General features: G+C 44.6%; 1 protein-coding gene across 5 annotated transcripts; it reads right to left on the reverse strand.

Moving 5' to 3' along the window:
• Positions 1–2,210: 2,210 nt before the first annotated feature.
• LOC134352857 (WD repeat-containing protein 20-like) lies at positions 2,211–18,764 on the reverse strand. 5 transcript variants are annotated; one of them, XM_063060379.1, is made up of 4 exons: positions 18,453–18,762; positions 17,148–17,330; positions 13,930–15,196; positions 2,211–3,142 (listed from the first exon to the last, which is right to left on the reverse strand). In XM_063060379.1, the coding sequence occupies exons 1-4, from the start codon at positions 18,702–18,704 to the stop codon at positions 3,114–3,116; spliced, it is 1,731 nt and encodes a 576-aa protein (XP_062916449.1). In that variant the 5' UTR covers positions 18,705–18,762; the 3' UTR covers positions 2,211–3,113. The 5 variants fall into 5 exon arrangements, 4 of the variants coding, with proteins under 4 accessions (XP_062916449.1, XP_062916447.1, XP_062916450.1 ...); XM_063060377.1 differs by having other exon boundaries at positions 13,922–15,196; XR_010019485.1 differs by having other exon boundaries at positions 3,096–3,142; positions 13,640–15,196.
• Between the last annotated feature and the right edge of the window lie 494 nt (positions 18,765–19,258).

The following is a 19,258-nucleotide window of genomic DNA, read 5'->3' on the forward strand; positions in this document are numbered from 1 at the left end:
AAAATAGGAAAACAGATTATTATCTGAATGGTGGCCGATTAGGAAAAGGGGAGGTGCAACGAGACCTGGGTGTCATTATACACCAGTCATTGAAAGTGGGCATGCAGGTACAGCAGGCGGTGAAAAAGGCGAACGGTATGCTGGCATTTATAGCAAGAGGATTCGAGTACAGGAGCAGGGAGGTACTACTGCAGTTGTACAAGGCCTTGGTGAGACCACACCTGGAGTATTGTGTGCAGTTTTGGTCTCCTAATCTGAGGAAAGACATCTTTGCCATAGAGGGAGTACAAAGAAGGTTCACCAGATTGATTCCTTGGATGGCAGGTCTTTCATATGAAGAAAGACTGGATGAACTGGGCTTGTACTCGTTGGAATTTAGAAGATTGAGGGGGGATCTGATTGAAACGTATAAGATCCTAAAGGGATTGGACAGGCTAGATGCGGGAAGATTGTTCCCGATGTTGGGGAGGTCCAGAACGAGGGGTCAGGCAGTTTGAGGATAGAGGGGAAGCCTTTTAGGACCGAGATTAGGAAAAACGTCTTCACACAGAGTGGTGAATCTGTGGAATTCTCTGCCACAGCAAACTGTTGAGGCCAGTTCATTGGCTATGTTTAAGAGGGAGTTAGATATGGCCCTTGTGGCTACAGGGGTCAGGGGGTATGGAGGGAAGGCTGGGTTCTGAGTTGGATGATCATCCATGATCATAATAAATGGCGGTGCAGGCTCGAAGGGCCGAATGGCCTACTCCTGCACCTATTTTCTATGTTTCTATGTTTAAGAGTATTCTAAATCTTTTTACAGTCATCAAGAGATTCATTTCTCCCTAGTTCCCTCAACTGAATGCATGCTTTCTTTTTTTTTAAACCAGAACCTCGATATTTCATCAGCTAAGCTTCCCCTAACCTTGGCCAAGTTTACCTTTCGGTATAACAGGAATATGCTGCTCCTGAATTTTTGATATTGCAGTCTCAAAAGCCTCCCTCTTACTATTTATTGCATAGCCTTCAGATGCACTCTGCTAATCTCTGCTAGATCCTCCCTAATTGCTCCTAAGTTGGTCCTGCTCCTATTACTATGGTAACCTGTGGTATCCCCTTCCATCACAACACTGGATTAGAGAACATGTTTTATAAGGACAGATTGAGCGAGCTAGGGCTTTTCTCTTTGGAGTGAAAGAGGGTGAGAGGTGAGTTGATAGAGGTATACATGATGGTAAGAGGCATAGACAGTGGACAGCTAATGCCTTTCCCCAAGGGTGCAATGGCTAATAAGAGAGGACATATTTTAAAGACGATTGGAAGAAATTATGGTTGTCAAAGGGAATTTTTATACACATTGCTGGTGATGGTGTGTAGAGACAGATACATTAGGGACTTTTAAAAAGCATATGAATGAAAGAAAACTGGAGGGCTATGTGGGAGGGAAAGGTTAGATTGATCTTGGAGGTTAAATGATTGTCACAACATAGTGTACTGTGCTGTACTCTTCTACATTTTACCTTAAAATATATAGGATTATGGTGATTAAAGCCAAAGTGCTCCCTGAATGCCACGTCAGTTACTCGTTGGTCTCTCCACACTGGCTCAGGAAACTTTCTTGGACATACTTAACCAACTCCACTCCCTCCAGGCCCATAATATCCAGAGTAGTCCAGCGAATACTAGGGGCATTCAAATCTCCCACTAATACAACCCTATTGTTCTTACCATTGGTGAATCTAGTGCAGGTTCCTACATTACTAAGTGTGGTCCTGCTTAAGGTGAGATTTGCCACGACAGATCAGGAACACTGAACATATCCATCCTCATGCAATTTTTCAAGATAGTTCCAAAAAGTTCCTCAAACCAACATCCATAAATTGCTGCCATAATTGAAGAACAGCAACGTGCAAACATTCCTTCCTAGGAAATAAAGAACTTGACTGGGGCCACTGACAAGAGCATAAAACAAGGGGTCCCATGTCCCATATTTGGTGAGATCACAGTTGACACTGGGTGCCACAGTCTATTTGCTTGGCATCCATTTGGTTGATCTCAACAACTTCAAAGACTCAGTTCTCTGAGAGAAGACACTTCTGCCCAGTCCCAAATAAGCATAACAATGGAAAGCTAAGTGAAATTCTGTGTAGACTGAAACAGTTGACTTTCCATCAGAGTGAAGAAGCATTGCAGTAGGGAGAACAAATGTCATTTCTGTGATAGTGTGCACTTTCTCTTTTGTCATTTTTATTTCAGATTTCCAGCATCTCCAAGTTTTTTATTTTCAACAAAACGTTAATGTTGCTGAAAGTACATATCGTCTCTCTCCCAGCCCATTATACTCAGCTTTCATTCCAACGGTGAATAAATCGACAACTACAACCTTACTGTATTAGAAACATATTTTAAATATTTTAATAAAGGTGAAATCAGTCATTTGTTATCTTTTGCAAATCACTGCATGTACAATATTTATAGGCAGGGGTAATGGCACTGTGTACCTCATTACAATTCAGTCATGTAGAATTTGATCAAGTGCAAATAAAAAAAAGGTGACCAACTCTAAATTGCTTACTCCACAGACAGTAGCAGAAGTATATTGCTCTGTCAGGCCTTCTATTACTTACATTTATTCCATACCCAATCGGAGATGAACACTTCCAAACACTGGAACTTGTTTCCGATCAAATCTTATTCATGGGATACGTATTGCTCAGTACTCACATTCGAGACTGCAATGAGAATTACACAGGCTGCCCATCCTCAGTTAGTTTCAGTGAATCTTTGTCTATGTACACAATATATAATAATCTATCTGTAGTAAGACACTGATAAAATTCCTGATTTTGCTCTCTGGGTTACATCTTAACTGTACAGTTTGATAAATTAGAAGTGATTTGAGGTTCAAATCCAGGACAGGATTTAGTGTTGAACATATTAATAAATAAAGGAGTCCGTTTCGGCTCATGACTGACCCGCTTGGGTATTCCTTATCCAAGCACTGGGACCACTGATGCAGCAGCAGCTCTAACAGTCAACGGGCAAATGCCTAAATACTGGCAACGCCCTGGCAGACCACAATTGAATGCACTTCCAAAGCAGACTCCAACTACACCACAGTGCCACTCGGTGAATTAGCTTGATTCTGTGCCGACAGTAAACCCTGGAACAAAATACATAGAGGTTACCACAGCTCAACAGATAACGAGGATGGAAGGGAGGGGTGGAAATCTTAAAATTAGAGTTATTCCGTAAAACATTTCTTGATGAGTGATTGAAATCTGGAACTCTTCCCTCCATTTCAGTTGTGGTAACCAGGATTCCATTAAAATTGGGAAAACGGAAGTTGATGAGTTATCATTAGGAAAGGTTACCAAGGCTGAGGACAACATCAAGTATTAATCCAGATTGGTCTTGCATGGTGGAAATAGGACAGCACAGGAACAGGCCCTTTGGCCCACAATATTGTGCTGACGCAATTAAATCAGTAATCAAATGGGCAAACTTACTAATTCCCTCTGCTTACACAATATCCATATTCTTCCATTTTCTCACATTCACATGCCTATCTTTAAAATGTCTAATGTATCTGCCTCTACCACCACTCCAGGCACCCACCACTCAGTAAAGAACTTGCCACCTCACATCTCCTTTGAAATGACACCTTAAATGCATGCTATGTGGTATTAGATATGTAAACCCTGGGAAAAAGATACTGTCTGTCTATCCCATCTATGCCTCTCATAATGTTAGATCTATCAGATCTCACCTCAGCCACTGCCGTTCTAGAGAAAACAAACCAAGTTTGTCCAACCTCTCGTTATAGCACGTCCTCTAATACAGGATATTGGTAAACCTCTTCTGCAAAGCTCAAGATGTGGCCTAACTTGAATTTTATAAAGCTGCAACATAACTTCCTGACTTCTGAACTCAGTATCTTGATCAATAAAGGCAAGCATTCTTTCTTAACTACCCTCTCAATCGATGTAGCCACTTCCAGGGACTTATGAACTTGGACTCTAATGAGCTGAAGTTGCTCAAGGAACTGACCGTTCTACATTATCTCTAGTCAAGCCTCATACACACTCAACAGTAAGGATCACACAGCTTCAGAAAATCGGCACATCATTGCACGGGGATGTTTGTTTTGTAACTCATCTCTACATAAATCCAGAACTCTGGAAGTTTTTTCAAAGCAAGTTAAAATTCTCTACCATGCTGGCCAGAACATACCCATGAAACGACAATGTTGCCTTAAGTAATCTATTTAATCACAGAATCCCTGTTGAAAGGTTAATTGAAGAAACATCCTTTAACAAGCTAACTAGGAACTGTTTCCACTGACAAACCGTAAACCAGAGTGTACACGTTTAAAATAATTGCCAAATAAAACAGTAAGACAGATTATTTTTCCCTCCCAGAAGAGATCTACTTACATGAAAAGGAAATTAAATGGCTGGGGATGGAGATGCAGAAAGGGGAGTAAAACTAAATAAAATTTGGAACTGAAGCCCGCCTTAGTTCTATTATTATTGGCATATGCCACAAAGATCATTTACAAAAAGAACAGTTGTAGTTAATAATAAACACAAGATTCTGCAGATGCTGGAAATCCACAGCAACACACAAAATGCTGGAGGAACTCAGCAGGTCAGGCAGCATCTATAGAGAGAAACACAGTCCATGTCTCAAGCTGAGACTCTGCATTAGGTCTGCAACAATGGACGTTTATTCTTCTCCATAGATTCCAACTGACCTACTCAATTCCTCCAGCATTTTTTGTGTTGTACGTGTAGCTAATATAATCCCTCGAGACAATTACCCAGGTCAGTAGTATGGTAGCTGAACTGCACCCCTGGGTCATGCTCAAAAACCAGCTGGAAAATAATGAGCAGAGGTTGACAAGGGAGCTCAGCTTTGAAATTCTAATTTACTCACCGTATCCAAGTTTGAAATAACCACCACCTTTTGGGACAAAGCTCATTTATGGAGTAAATGCCCTCATCATATTGAAGAGCCCAGTGGCCCCAAATGCTTCCTCAAAGTTTAAATGAAAATTAGTGAAAACTACAACCGTGTTCTTTGAACTGAGGTTTTATTATTTAGAGACACAGCATGGTGACAGACCCTTCCTGGGAGCCCAAGCCTCCCAGTTATATCCACGTGACCAATTCAACTACTAACCCCTACATCTGTGGAATGTAGGAGGAAACCAGAGCACCCAGAGGAAACCCTGGCAGACATGCAAACTCCTTACAGGCCACTGCAGGAACTGAACCTGGGTTGCTGGCACTGTAGTAGCATTACGCTAACTACTACACTTTGTGCTGCCGCAAGGCTCACACGGTAGTGGAATAAGTGGACAATCACACTTCATTTTCTTTACCTTGCCAGGGATGTCCCCGTCCCCAGGTAGTAATTAAGAATATTAATTAATTCAAGGCAAGAATAATGGTATCACAACTCTAAAGCACATGGTAGCATAGTGGTTAGCACAACACTATTACAGCTCAGGGCGACCTCTGTGTGTACTCCTCGTGGAATGTGTGAATTTTCCCCAGGTGATCCAGTTTCCTTCCATAGTCCAAAGACTGGGTGGGTTAATTGGTCATTGTAAATTGTCACATGATTAGGTTATTTTAAATCAGTGTTGTCGGGGGATGCTGGATGGCGTGGCTCGAAGGGCCTATTCTGTGCTGTATCTCTAAATAAAATAAATTAGTATTAAATGATTTTTAAGTTACCACTGCATCCATTCCTTTGTCATCATCTCCACACGATCCATCAACAACCCGTACACTAATCTTATGTTCTCATCTACTCTCCCCAACTAGATTCCACCTTTCACTTAGACTCAAGGGCCAATTTACAGCAGCCAACTAACCTACCAACAGCCGTGTTTTGGCATGTGGGAGAAAGCTAGAGTACCTGTCACAGAGATAACGTACAAACTCCACACAGACAGCACTGGAAATCAGAGACAGAACCCAGGTTGCCTCTACCAGCTGTACCACCTTTGGCAGTACACAAACTTGTTATGTTGTTTCAGTAGTTAAGGTGACTGAACCCTCCATGGGATTGATATCTAAACAGGGAGGTGACATCAGCCACAACATGTTCAGGAGCATCATAAATTGCCATTGTAGTTCTGCATTGGGAAATGCTGCTCCTGCTGAAGAGCGTCACAAGGCAGGGAGGCTGGAGAAATGAGCAATGATGGGGAAGAGTTGGTCAGGTGATGAAAAATTAAAAGTTCATGACCCAGAGGTAGGATGTGGAGGAATTTCAGGAGTGCAGCATCTGAAAGAGGCCAGAGGAAGAACTGATTTTTAAGAAAGATTGCAAGGAGAGTTGGCTGATGCATACAGGCATGGATGAGTCGAGGCTCAGAGATAGTAACTTCAATGAGAATCGTGTCCAATTCTAAGCCACACTACCCACAAAGATGCAGCTTTAATTCCCAACTAGGGCCTGATTTAGTTACACTTAGGTTACCCATCACATTCTGAGGATAGTAGAGACTTCCTGACCAGACAGGTACTGTGACGCCAGCTGGCAAGAGTTGGCAAGGAGAGTGATGAGAGTTAGATGTGTAATTTCTAAGAATTCACCTGCAACTCACACCCTTACCCCTCTGGATGAAATGCTATAAAAATACTGGTGAGTAATCACATCTACTGAAGGATATTGCAGGTCCTTTTGAAAGAATGAAGTGTACTTTTAGTAGAATTGACTGCAAAGTTAAAGCTAAACAATGATTGTTTGCACAGGCATGTAGATACTTAGCTATTAGAGGAACCTTGAATACCAAGGTGGGCAGGAAAGTAATGATAAGTGAGGTAAAAGGTCAGTCTTTACCTTATTGAAATGTGGAGGAGGCATGAGAGACCAAATAGCCTACTTGTATGTCTTCTTAATTAAAGTGGATGAATTATTTTGAACTTGGGCTCTACTCCCAACAATTTAGAGGGTTAAAGGGTGGTTTAATTGGTAACACAGGGGGTTTAATTAATTAAACTGAATCTATATTTTATTTATCAGTACTTCCAGAGGTAGTGGGGCCTGTACAGATTTTACAGTTTGCACCTGAACTGGAGGGGGACTAAACTCCAAGTGAGAAGGTTTGTTAGGCTGCAAGGTGGGGTTTCAACTAGAGTTGTAGGGGGATGGAAACCAGAGTGCCAGAACTGTTAGTGAAGAGGCGGTGGAGGCAGATGTTGGTAAGACCTCAGACAAAGTTAAGAATCAAAAGGTTGGGCATGGTGCCACTAGTGTCCTGAGCTGCGGGAGGAGAAGATGGTGGCGCGCCACGTGTGCGCAGCCCTCCGGTGAAAAATGATGTCGTATCTGTTAAATAGGGGCCGTGGACAATTCTGATTTGGAGAATGGACGTGAAAGCACAGAGGAACATCTGGAGAAATTTCTGAAACGCCCATTCGCTGCTGTCGTTACTGTGTGGTCGGGAATCTTTCAGAGGGTAGGTCTCAAAATCCCTGGCCTTGCCTGCTTTTGGCGACCGAGAAGGAGGTCGAACCGTTCGGACAGCGATGACGCTCAGTACTCGGTGTCGGACAGCTGATCAGAGCTCGAAGTTTTCGGATAACTCAGAGTCGCATTGTGGTTGGCATGGCAGGGAGAGTTTTTCTTCCTTCTCCCGTTTGTGTGAGATGTGGGACATTTGAGAAACTTTGGACTTTACTGTGCTCATGGACTTCATCAAGTTATGGTATTGTGCACTGTTGTAACTATATGTTATAATTATGTGGTTTTGTCAGTTTTTTCAGTCTTGGTCTGTCCTGTGTTTTGTGATATCACACCAGAGGAAATAATGTATCATTTCTTAATGCATGCATTACTAAATGACAATAAAAGAGGGCTACGCGTCGTCATAATCCTAATCCTATTTCAATGCAAGAAGTATCGTAGGAAAAGTGGATGATAGTGCTGAAGATGAGGTAGCTGATTTACAAACAGAGGCAACGTGTAGTGAAGAGAGACTACCGATAGGGCAAAATTGCAGTCAAGATAATGAGTTGCAATGTAAAAAGCAAACAGAACAAAAAGAGTGGATATAGGACTGAAGGTATTATATTTGAATGCGCGCAGTATACAGAAAAAGGTAGATAGCACAGTTGCAGATTGGCATGTATGTTGTAGGCATCACTGAATCATGGCTGAAAGAAGATTATAGCTGAGAGCTTAATGTCCAAGGATATACATTATATAAGAAGACATATAAGTAGTCTAACTGATCTCTCATGCCTCCTCCACATTTCAATAAGGGATAGGCAGGAAGGCGTTGCTATTATGGTAAAAAAAAAATGAAATTAAGTCATTAGAAAGAGGTAATATAGGGTCAGAAAATGTTGAATCATTGTGGATTGAGCTAAGGAACTGCAAGGGTAAAAAGACCCTGATGGGAGTCGTATACAAACCACCAAACAGTAGCAAGAATGTGGTCTATAAATTACAATGGAAGATAGCAAATGCATGCCAAAAGGGCAAATTTACAATAGTCATGGGGGATTTCAACATGCAGATAGATGGGGAAAATCAGGTTGGTGCTGGATTCCAGGAGGGGGAATTTCTAGAATGCTTAGGAGATGGCTTTTTATCGCAGCTTGTGGTTGAGTCCACTAGGGGATCAGCTATTCTGGATTGGGAGTTGTACAGTGAACCGGAATTGATTAGAGAGCTTGATCTAAAAGAAGATCAAATTCACCCTGAAATTAGAGAAGGAGAAACTAAAGTCAGATGTAACAGTATTACAGTGGAGAAGAGGGATTTACAGAGGCACTAGAGAAGAGTTGGTCAGAATTGATTGGAAAAGAACACTGGTAGGGATGACAGCAGAGCAGCAATGGCTGGAATTTCTGGAAGCAATTCAGAAGGCACAGGATATACACACCCTTAAGAGGATACCAAAAGTTTTGTCAGATACATAAAGTGCAAGAGAGGTGAGAGTGGATATCGGATTGCTGGAAAACGATGCTGGAGAGGTAGTAATGAGGTCAAGCAAATGGCAGATAAACTGAATTAGAATTAAGTATTTTGCATCAGTCTTTATTGTGGAAGACACTAGTAGTATGGTGGAAGTTGCAGGTGCTGGGGTCATGATGTGTGTGAAGTTACCATAACTAGAGAGAAGGTTCTTGGTAAACTGAAAGGTCTGAAGGTAGATAAGTCACCTGGACCAGATGGTGTACACCCCAGAGTTCTGAAAGAGGTGGCTGAAGAGATTGTGGAGACATTAGTAAAAATCTTTAAAGAATCACTAGATTCTGGAATGGTTCCGGAAGACTGGAAAATTGCAAATGTCTTTCCACTCTTCAAGAAGGGAGAGGCAGAAGAAACATAGAAACATAGAAACATAGAAAATAGGTGCAGGAGTAGGCCATTCGGCCCTTCGAGCCTGCACCGCCATTTATTATGATCATGGCTGATCATCCAACTCAGAACCCAGCCTTCCCTCCATACCCCGTGACCCCTGTAGCCACAAGGGCCATATCTAACTTCCTTTTAAACATAGCTAATGAACTGGCCTCAACAGTTTGCTGTGGCAGAGAATTCCACAGATTCACCACTCTCTGTGTGAAGAAGTTTTTCCTAACCTCGGTCCTAAAAGGCTTCCCCTCTATCCTCAAACTGTGACCCCTCGTTCTAGACCTCCCCAACATCGGGAACAATCTTCCCGCATCTAGCCTGTCCAATCCCTTTAGGATCTTATACGTTTCAATCAGATCCCCCCTCAATCTTCTAAATTCCAACGAGTACAAGCCCAGTTCATCCAGTCTTTCTTCATATGAAAGACCTGCCATCCCAGGAATCAATCTGGTGAACCTTCTTTGTACTCCCTCTATGGCAAGGATGTCTTTCCTCAGATTAGGGGACCAAAACTGCACACAATACTCCAGGTGTGGTCTCACCAAGGCCTTGTACAACTGCAGTAGTACCTCCCTGCTCCTGTACTCGAATCCTCTCGCTATAAATGCCAGCATACCGTTCGCCTTTTTCACCGCCTGCTGTACCTGCATGCCCACTTTCAATGACTGGTGTATAATGACACCCAGGTCTCGTTGCACCTCCCCTTTTCCTAATCGGCCACCATTCAGATAATAATCTGTTTTCCTATTTTTGCCACCAAAGTGGATAACTTCACATTTATCCACATTAAATTGCATCTGCCATGAGTTTGCCCACTCACCCAACCTATCCAAGTCACCCTGCATCCTCTTAGCATCCTCCTCACTGCTAACACTGCCACCCAGCTTCGTGTCATCCGCAAACTTGGAGATGCTGCATTTAATTCCCTCATCCAAGTCATTAATATATATTGTAAACAACTGGGGTCCCAGCACTGAGCCTTGCGGTACCCCACTAGTCACCGCCTGCCATTCTGAAAAGGTCCCGTTTATTCCCACTCTTTGCTTCCTGTCTGCTAACCAATTCTCCACCCACACCAATACCTTACCCCCAATACCATGTGCTTTAAGTTTGCACACTAATCTCCTGTGTGGGACCTTGTCAAAAGCCTTTTGAAAATCCAAATATACCACATCCACTGGTTCTCCCCTATCCACTCTACTAGTTACATCCTCAAAAAATTCTATGAGATTCGTCAGACATGATTTTCCTTTCACAAATCCATGCTGACTTTGTCCGATCATTTCACCGCTTTCCAAATGTGCTGTTATCACATCCTTGATAACTGACTCCAGCAGTTTCCCCACCACCGACGTTAGGCTAACCGGCCTATAATTCCCCGGTTTCTCTCTCCCTCCTTTTTTAAAAAGTGGGGTTACATTAGCCACCCTCCAATCCTCAGGAACTAGTCCAGAATCTAACGAGTTTTGAAAAATTATCACTAATGCATCCACTATTTCTTGGGCCACTTCCTTAAGCACTCTGGGATGCAGACCATCTGGCCCTGGGGATTTATCTGCCTTCAATCCCTTCAATTTACCTAACACCACTTCCCTACTAACATGTATTTCGCTCAGTTCCTCCATCTCACTGGACCCTCTGTCCCTTACTATTTCTGGAAGATTATTTATGTCCTCCTTAGTGAAGACAGAACCAAAGTAATTATTCAATTGGTCTGCCATGTCCTTGCTCCCCATAATCAATTCACCTGTTTCTGTTTGCAGGGGACCTACATTTGTCTTTATCAGTCTTTTCCTTTTTACATATCTATAAAAGCTTTTACAGTCCGTTTTTATGTTCTCTGCCAGTTTTCTCTCATAATCTTTTTTCCCCTTCCTAATTAAGCCCTTTGTCCTCCTCCGCTGAACTCTGAATTTCTCCCAGTCCTCAGGTGAGCCACTTTCTCTGGCTAATTTGTATGCTACTTCTTTGGAATTGATACTATCCCTAATTTCTCTTGTCAGCCACGGGTGCACTACCTTCCTTGATTTATTCTTTTGCCAAACTGGGATGAACAATTGTTGTAGTTCATCCATGCAACCTTTAAATGCCTGCCATTGCATATCCACCGTCAATCCTTGAAGAAAGAAACTATAGGCCAGTTAGTCTGATTTCAGTGGTTGGGAAGATGTCGGAGCCGGTTATTAAGGATGAGGACTCAGGGTACTTGGAGGTACACGATAAAATAGGCTGTAGTCAGCATGGTTTCCTCAAGGGAAAATCTTGCCTGACAAATCTGTTGGAATTCTTTGAAGAAATAACAAGCAGGATAGACAAATGAGAATCGGTTGATATTGTGTACTTGGATTTTCAGAAGGCCTTTGACAAGGTGCCTCACAAAGTTGCTTAACAAGCTACACGAGCCCATGGTATTACAGGAAAGATTCTAGCATCGATAAAGTGGCTGACTGGCAACAGGCAAAGAGTGGGAATAAAGGGAGCCTTTTCTGGTTGGCTGCCAGTGACTAGTGGTGTTCCACAGGGATCTGTGTTGGGACCAATACTTTTTACGTTATATGTCAATGATTTGGATGATGGATTGATGGCTTTGTTGCAAAGTTTGCAGACAATAGAAAGAGAGGTGGAGGGGGCTGGTAGTTTTGAAGAAGTAAAGAGGCTACAGAAGGATTTAGACAGATTAGGAGAAGTGCAGATGGAATACAGTGCCAGGAAGTATATGGACATGCACTTTGGTGGAAGAAATGAAAGAGTTGACTATTTTCTAAATGGAGAGAAGATACAAAAAACTGAGGTGCAAAGGGACTTGGGAGTCCTTGCGCAGAATTCTCTAAAGGTTAATTTGCAGGTCGAGTCTGTGATGAAGGCAGATGCGATATTAGCATTCATTTCAAGGGAACTAGAATATAAAAGCAAGGATGTAAAGTTGAGACTTTATAAAGCACTGTTGAGGCCTGACTTGGAGTATTGTGAGCAGTTTCGGGCCCCTTATCTTACAAAGGATGTGCTGAAACTGGACAGGGTTCAAAGGAGGTTCACAAAAATGATTCCAGGATTGAATGCCTTGTCATATGAAGTGTGTTTGATGGCCTTGGTCCTGTATTCACTAGAATTTAGAAGAATGGTGGGGGTGGGGAACCTCATTGAAACCTATCGAATGGTGAAGGGCCTTGATAGAATGGATGTGGAGAGAATGTTTCCTGTGGTGAGAGACGCTAAGACCAGGGAGCACAACCTCAGAATAGAGGGGCGCCCTTTTACAAGAGATGAGCAGCAATTTCTTTAGCCAGAGAGTAGTGAATCTGTGGAATTCTTTGCCACAGGCAGCTGTGGAGGCCAAGTCTTTCTGTATATTTAAGGCAGAGGTTGATAGATTCTTGATTGGTCAGGGCATGAAGCGATATGGGAGAAGGCAGGAGATTGGGGCTGAGAGGAAAATTGGATCAGCCATGATGAAATGGCAGAGCAGACTCGATGGGCCAAATTCTGCGCCTATATATCTTATATCTATTGATTGCGGAATCTATACCAGGAGGTTAGGACATATTCTGCAGACAAAAGATGGCAAAGTTAATAGCTCCTGTCCGAAAGAATACTAACAGATTATATAATCTGTTGGTTTCATGTTTGAAATTAGTAGGCTTTTGTAAATCAAATATAAAAAGTATTGTGAAACAAAGGCAGCTTTGTGGATTTGCATCACAGTTAAACCATTGACTAGAGCACAAGAGATACCCAAGAAAAAAAAAATCTCTGCGCAAATTATCAGGTGCAAGGAGGAAACAGACCCGGGTGGATTATAGCTCAGAACAGTAACTCCTCTTCCCAACCCACTGCCCTTGTCAAGATATTTCTGCACAATCTTGAACATATAGTGTCTCAATCATAGCGAAACACATCAAAGTGCATCACAACAGCATCAGACAAAACCTGACACATAAGAGGATATTAGGACCAATAGGTAATTAAGAGTCTAATAGAGGCTGTCGGGATGAAGTTAAGGTCTGGCCAGCAATCGAGGAGCCAAGACTGGAGCAGCTCAGAGATCCAAGGCAGGTGGAGGTGAAGGAAGTTCCAAAGATCTACACAAATTTTGCTTTGGTTCTGTAGATCTCTTTCAAAACGTTGATAGGCCTTTCATAGACACTTCGCAACTGGAATGGTTTGACCAATTAAGTATCTACACTAACTTGTACTTATATAAGAAATCACACATTTCACCATCTCAGAACATCCCGTGAAGTGTAGTCACTCGTTGAAACAAAATGTTCCACTGCACCTCATCGGGTGACTGCCAGGCAAATACGACAATGTTGTGTGAGGAGTTACTCAGCTTGATCAAGGGGAATGATTTTAAGCAGTGTTCAAAAAGGAGGAGCATGAAGAGATTCCGTCCTTTTGTCCTTGGCAGCTGAAAGCTTGCCTGCCAGCAGTGGGGTGAATAAATTCAGGGCTGTATAAGCAAACAGTATTGGCGCATATACATGTCAGAGGGGTTCTAAGGCAGGAGGAGGTGACAGAGATTACGTCTCTGATCTGTCCCTGTGCCTCCCATACTCACCACTTTACCTGGCCGTGCCCATGTGCAAATGAAGCCCTCTTGGCAGGCAGTGACTATGCAGTCCTCCAAGAATATCAACACCGTTAATCTCTCATGTGCAATCTTTTTACAGACCAAAGGCTCTAGCAATGGCACCTCATCCATACGGGGGCACAGGGTGGTCCCCAGACTCTTTGCTGGATCAGTTTTGTTCCTTGTGACCATGTGCAGCTTGTCGTTACTCTTGCTGATGACGTGCCCGATGCTGTGGTTACGTTTGTGGTCCTTCTCCGTGCACTTATCCTTGCGCTCATGATGAGCCAGCGTGGCGAACTTGCTGATACTAAAGGGGATACCCCCATCTGTGTGGGCCTTACTGTTGGCATTGGTCACTGCTGGGTGCGGCAGGCTGTTGGAGCGGGAGAGCGAGTGCGGGACAGAGTTGGCAGTGCCAGCCTCCAGTAAGAGACCGCTGGTGAGGCTTCCGCCACTTAGGGAGCCAGGGACCGCGGTGCTCACCACATTCGTGTGCGTCCGAGCCCGCGAGAGGGGCTTATGGGGGAAAAGGATGTCTTCTGTCAAATCCCAGAGACAAAACTGAGTGTCCTGGCCCACAGAGCCAAAGCGGTAGGTCACGCTGGCTGCCCGTCCATCTGTGGAATTGTGCTTGGAGAGTCTGGATAAAGTGCTGTTTGTGCGATTACGGGCAAGCGGAGCGTGCTCCTGAAAGTCGTCGTCACTCCCACTGAACTCGGGCGGGTCGCCTTCATCCATGCTACTTGTGTAAGGGTCAAAAGCCACCACACTGACCCAGGACTTGTGACCATGACCCCGTGCGATCACCCGGCAGTCCCAGAAGGACCAGACTGTCACGAGGTCGTCCTCACCCCCCGTCACGATATAGCGGCCGTCTGGACTCCAGCACACGCACAGCAAGCCCCCAAAGTAGCTCTTCATCACGCCATACAGCTCCATTGAATCAAAGTGGAAGACCCGCAGGCTGCCGTCCTGGCTAGCACATGCCACATGCTTGCCGTCAGGGGCAAAGGCGAACTCGTGCAGCGCGCCCTCGCCCACTGACCACTTCAGCAGTGGGTTACGGCTCGACTTGCTCTTGCAGGTGTATACAGCAAAGCCAGGTCCCTGCTTCAGCGGCTGGTAGTGGGGAGCAGTGGTTCCACACGGATGGTCCACATTGTAGAGGTAAAGGTTGCCGCTGGTGTGGGCGACCAGGAAGAGGCTCTCAGACTCAGGCATCCACTTTAGGCAGGTCACCTTGGTCTTGTCAATAAACCTCTGCATCAAGAAAAAAAAGATGTCATGAAACTTTACAAGGAAGGAAACTAGCCTTGCCAAAGAGCTGAGGTCCCTACACATCTCCTACGGCGTAGCTGTTAGTCTTATTGTCACTACCCACAGAGATCCCCAAGACATTATGATCTCTATTCCCCAAAATACAGCAAATGTACTGGAGGCAAACTCTCCCCAGTGATCAGAGTTGGATGAGTTTCAGAATGTGATCCAGAAAAGTGTCAGTCCCTTTGGCTCTGCACATTTACCAGCACTTGGTCTGATCATAACCTTCTCTGCACAGGTGAATCAAGTGTTTGTCTGGACATATTTTCATTTTTATTTATTTTATTCAGCAATACAGCAGAGTCGGCCAGTGAGCCACACTACCCCAGCAACCCCACAACCCCAATTAACCCTAACCTAATCACAGAACAGTTTACAATGACCAATTGACCTAGCTTTGGTCTGTGGGAGGAAATCAGAGAACCTGGGGGAAACCCATGCATTCCACGGGGACAATGTACAGAGACTCCTTACAGAACGGTGCCAGAATTGAACTCCAAACTCTGGAATGCTCCAAGCTGCAATAACGTTGCAGTAACAGCTTCGCTACACTGTAGCCATTTTGAATGTGTGTTCCAGATTCTAACCCGGATTAACCCCACCTCTCCAATCCCCTCTATTCCCCCTTACTTACACCTTACAGCTTAAACCTACACCTCCTGGTTTTTAATACCTCCATTACAGGGAAAAATTTCTCATTATCCTCTTTATAATGCTTCTGTAATCCCTATCAGGACCCCTCCAAGGAAAAAACACAACCTCTCCAGTTTCTCCTTATAATCAAAACACTCCATGCGTGCAACATTGTGGTAAATATCAACACCCTCTCCAATCCAATCATAGGCTTTCTAACGTGTGGACACCAGAACTGTAGATAATAGTTCAGCTGTGGCCTAACTAATATTTTATTAAGTTATAACATGATATCCGTGTTCATATGTTCGAGTGAAGGCCAGCATCCATTATGTCTTCTTCACCTCCTTATCCATCGGAGCCTTGCCAACATGGAACTATGGACCCTGAACACCGATATCCCTTTCTTCCTCCCTACCTCCTAGGGTACTATTTATGATATTAGAACCCCCTCTACCCAAATGCATCACTCAAATTTGCTATTGGATCCCATAGGCTGAAACACTTTGGGCAAGCTTTCCACATCACAAAGGCTGCCCAGAAATCTATGCAGCCTACATCAACTGCAGTCCTCATTAATATATTTAGCTAATTTTGTGAAAGGCTAAACGAAATAACAGGACTTTCACCAACATTTCTCTTCTGACCACTCGTGATCAATCCTCCCAACACCAACATTTCCCTGCTGGCCATTCGTGATCAATCCTTCCCCACACCATTTCCCTGCTGACCACTCATGATCAACTCCCTGCACATTCTACATCCTGTAGGAGCCGCACCTCGTTTCAGTAGAAGATCTCATGCAGCTCTGAAATTTTGGAAGAAATTATAATTACCAATTTCCTAATGCTTAACGACAAGTAGCACATTTGACAAATTGCACACAGTCACCCTTCTATGGCTCAGGCGGAGGAAATATCAGACACAGGAGAGACTGCAGATGGTGGATATGTGGAGCAACTCAGTGGGTCAGAGGAGGGGAATGGACAGTCAGTAGGCGATTTGGTTCAGACCCATCAACAGGACTGAGGAATGAACTATCAGGCTGCTGGCTCAGCTCAATGCTGGCATCAAAACGAGACGATGCCTAATATTCCACCTGTGAATAATTCTGTAAGGCACTTGCAAGAACAACTTCTATTAAAAATAAGTGTGGAGGAATCTAATATATAAAAGGACTGTCTGACAAATGGAATTAGAACAAGATTAAAGTAACTGCACTGCAATAGAAGTCTCAATAATTGTACAGTTACACTACCTCTTCATTAAACAGTTTGCTGGTTTCCTTCTTGATCGGATCCAGGTACTGCACTTGACCTGCAGAGAAACCAACTACAAGCGAGACGCTGTCAGGTGTGGCAGTGAACTGGTTAAAATCATGACAGGTGGGCTGTGTCCCTTTGTATATCCGCTTGTCAATGGGTTTGCTTAGATCTGCTGCCTGGGGGGAAAACACAGAACACTGTCAAGGCAGGGTTGATTCTCAGTGCAAGCAATTAAACCAGCCACCACTTCAGGACTTTTAACCAACTTGTATACCCCAATCTGTAACAAAGTGGGAACTTTAAATTGTAAATAAAGAGTGAACTGTGTGGTTACATTTAACAAATTTATTTCAAACTAATGAACTCTATAACCTGTTTACTCAAAGCATACTTTGAACATTTCTTACTTCCAGCCCATCAATTAAACATTGCAAATGGTATCTTTAACAACTGAAACTCTTGAACAAGGCATTTTATAACACCTTCCCCTCCCCATAGCTTTTAAACTCTTCTGTACTTACCTCTCCTCCAGGTTTTCCTTCACTTCCTTTCACCTTCATGCCTTTTGTTTCTTAATACCTCCTTAAATCTGAGTAATTCCACAATCCTAACAACAGCCGCCCTTTCAAATTCAAATCCAGTTATGAGACCCTAACCTCCTGCACCTTAGCCAATGCATCCACCTGTTGTTCACTGCAAGCAGGGCCACCAGTACCAACACACTCAACCCCAGCTAGCACCCAAACTTAGGAGTGCAGCATCAACTCATTTTCAACACTTTTTATTGATCTGGAACAAATATAAACTACTCTTCTGCTGCTGCTATAATAAGCAAATTTTCATGATTTATACCCATTACATGTTTGACTGGTTATACATATATATGCCTATAATAATAAAACTCGAACATAATTTACTCTCTGAACCCAACTGCCCTCGACAAGGTTGAGGTAACCTCCTGTTGCCCCAAATCCTTACGATCCATATCAGAGAGCATGCTACTGCTGTTGGAGACTCGGTGGGTCAGGAAATCTGTAGGGGCAGCTTGAGGTCAAGACCCTGCATCACAGCAGCAACCAATCCATTAACATCAGCACTGGGCTCCCCATTCTTTCTCAGTGTTTGACCCCCACCTCCTACTCTCTGACCCAACCACTAATCCCTTGCCTGACAACAGTACGGAGAAGGGTGGAGGATGGGGGCTCGGTTGCGCGGAAGCCCTTTCGCATCAGCGGCTCTCGGGAGTCAGTGAGCCTCGACCCATCTCCCGGCTACCCCGCGGCTTCCGCCAGCCTCACCTTTCTGGGGCCGCGGTACAGGTAGAGGTAGAGCTCCCGGCCCACATTGAAGCAGATGCGGTCGCCGCTGCCGCTCTGGTCCCGCACGTTTACCATGGAAACCCGCACCGGATTGGTGCCCTGGGTGGCGCTCAGGGGCACCCGGTTCGGGCGACTGTACTCCGACAGGCTTAGCAGCTTGTAGGCTCCCTCCCGGGTCCGGAACTGCGACTTGATCTCGTTCAACTCCTTCCCCCCACCCTCAGCCGCCATCTTCAGCCGGAGCCGCAAACCAGCGGCCACCCTTCACACCCCTACCCACCCGCCAGCCTGCCAGCCCGGCCTCCGCCCACAATGCCGCCTCCCGTCCGTCGGCTAGGCCTCCGAACACAGCGCCTCCTCCCGCCCGCCCGTCCGGCCTCCGACCACAGCGCCTCCTCCCGCCCGCCAGTCCGGCCTCCGACCACAGCGCCTCCTCCCGCCCGCCAGTCTGGCCTCCGACCACAGCGCCTCCTCCCGCCCGCCAGTCCGGCCTCCGACCACAGCGCCTCCTCCCGCCCGCCATCCTCACTCCTCGCCCGCTCACTCTTAGTTCCATTGAACCTGAAGCTAAAGAGTGAATTGAAGGACGTTAACTCCGAATCTCCCTCTGCAGGGACAGCCGGTCCTACTGAGCGTTTCCAACGTTTTTATTTATTTACTTATTGAGCTACAGCACGGAATAAGCCCTCAGAGCCACGCTGCCCTGGAACTCCCCATTTAACCCTAGCTTAATCAAGAGACAATTTACAATGACCAATTAACTACCAGCCGGTACGTATTTGGGC

This window comes from Mobula hypostoma, chromosome 10 (genome assembly GCF_963921235.1).
Source record: "Mobula hypostoma chromosome 10, sMobHyp1.1, whole genome shotgun sequence".
NCBI classification, from domain to species: domain Eukaryota; kingdom Metazoa; phylum Chordata; class Chondrichthyes; order Myliobatiformes; family Myliobatidae; genus Mobula; species Mobula hypostoma.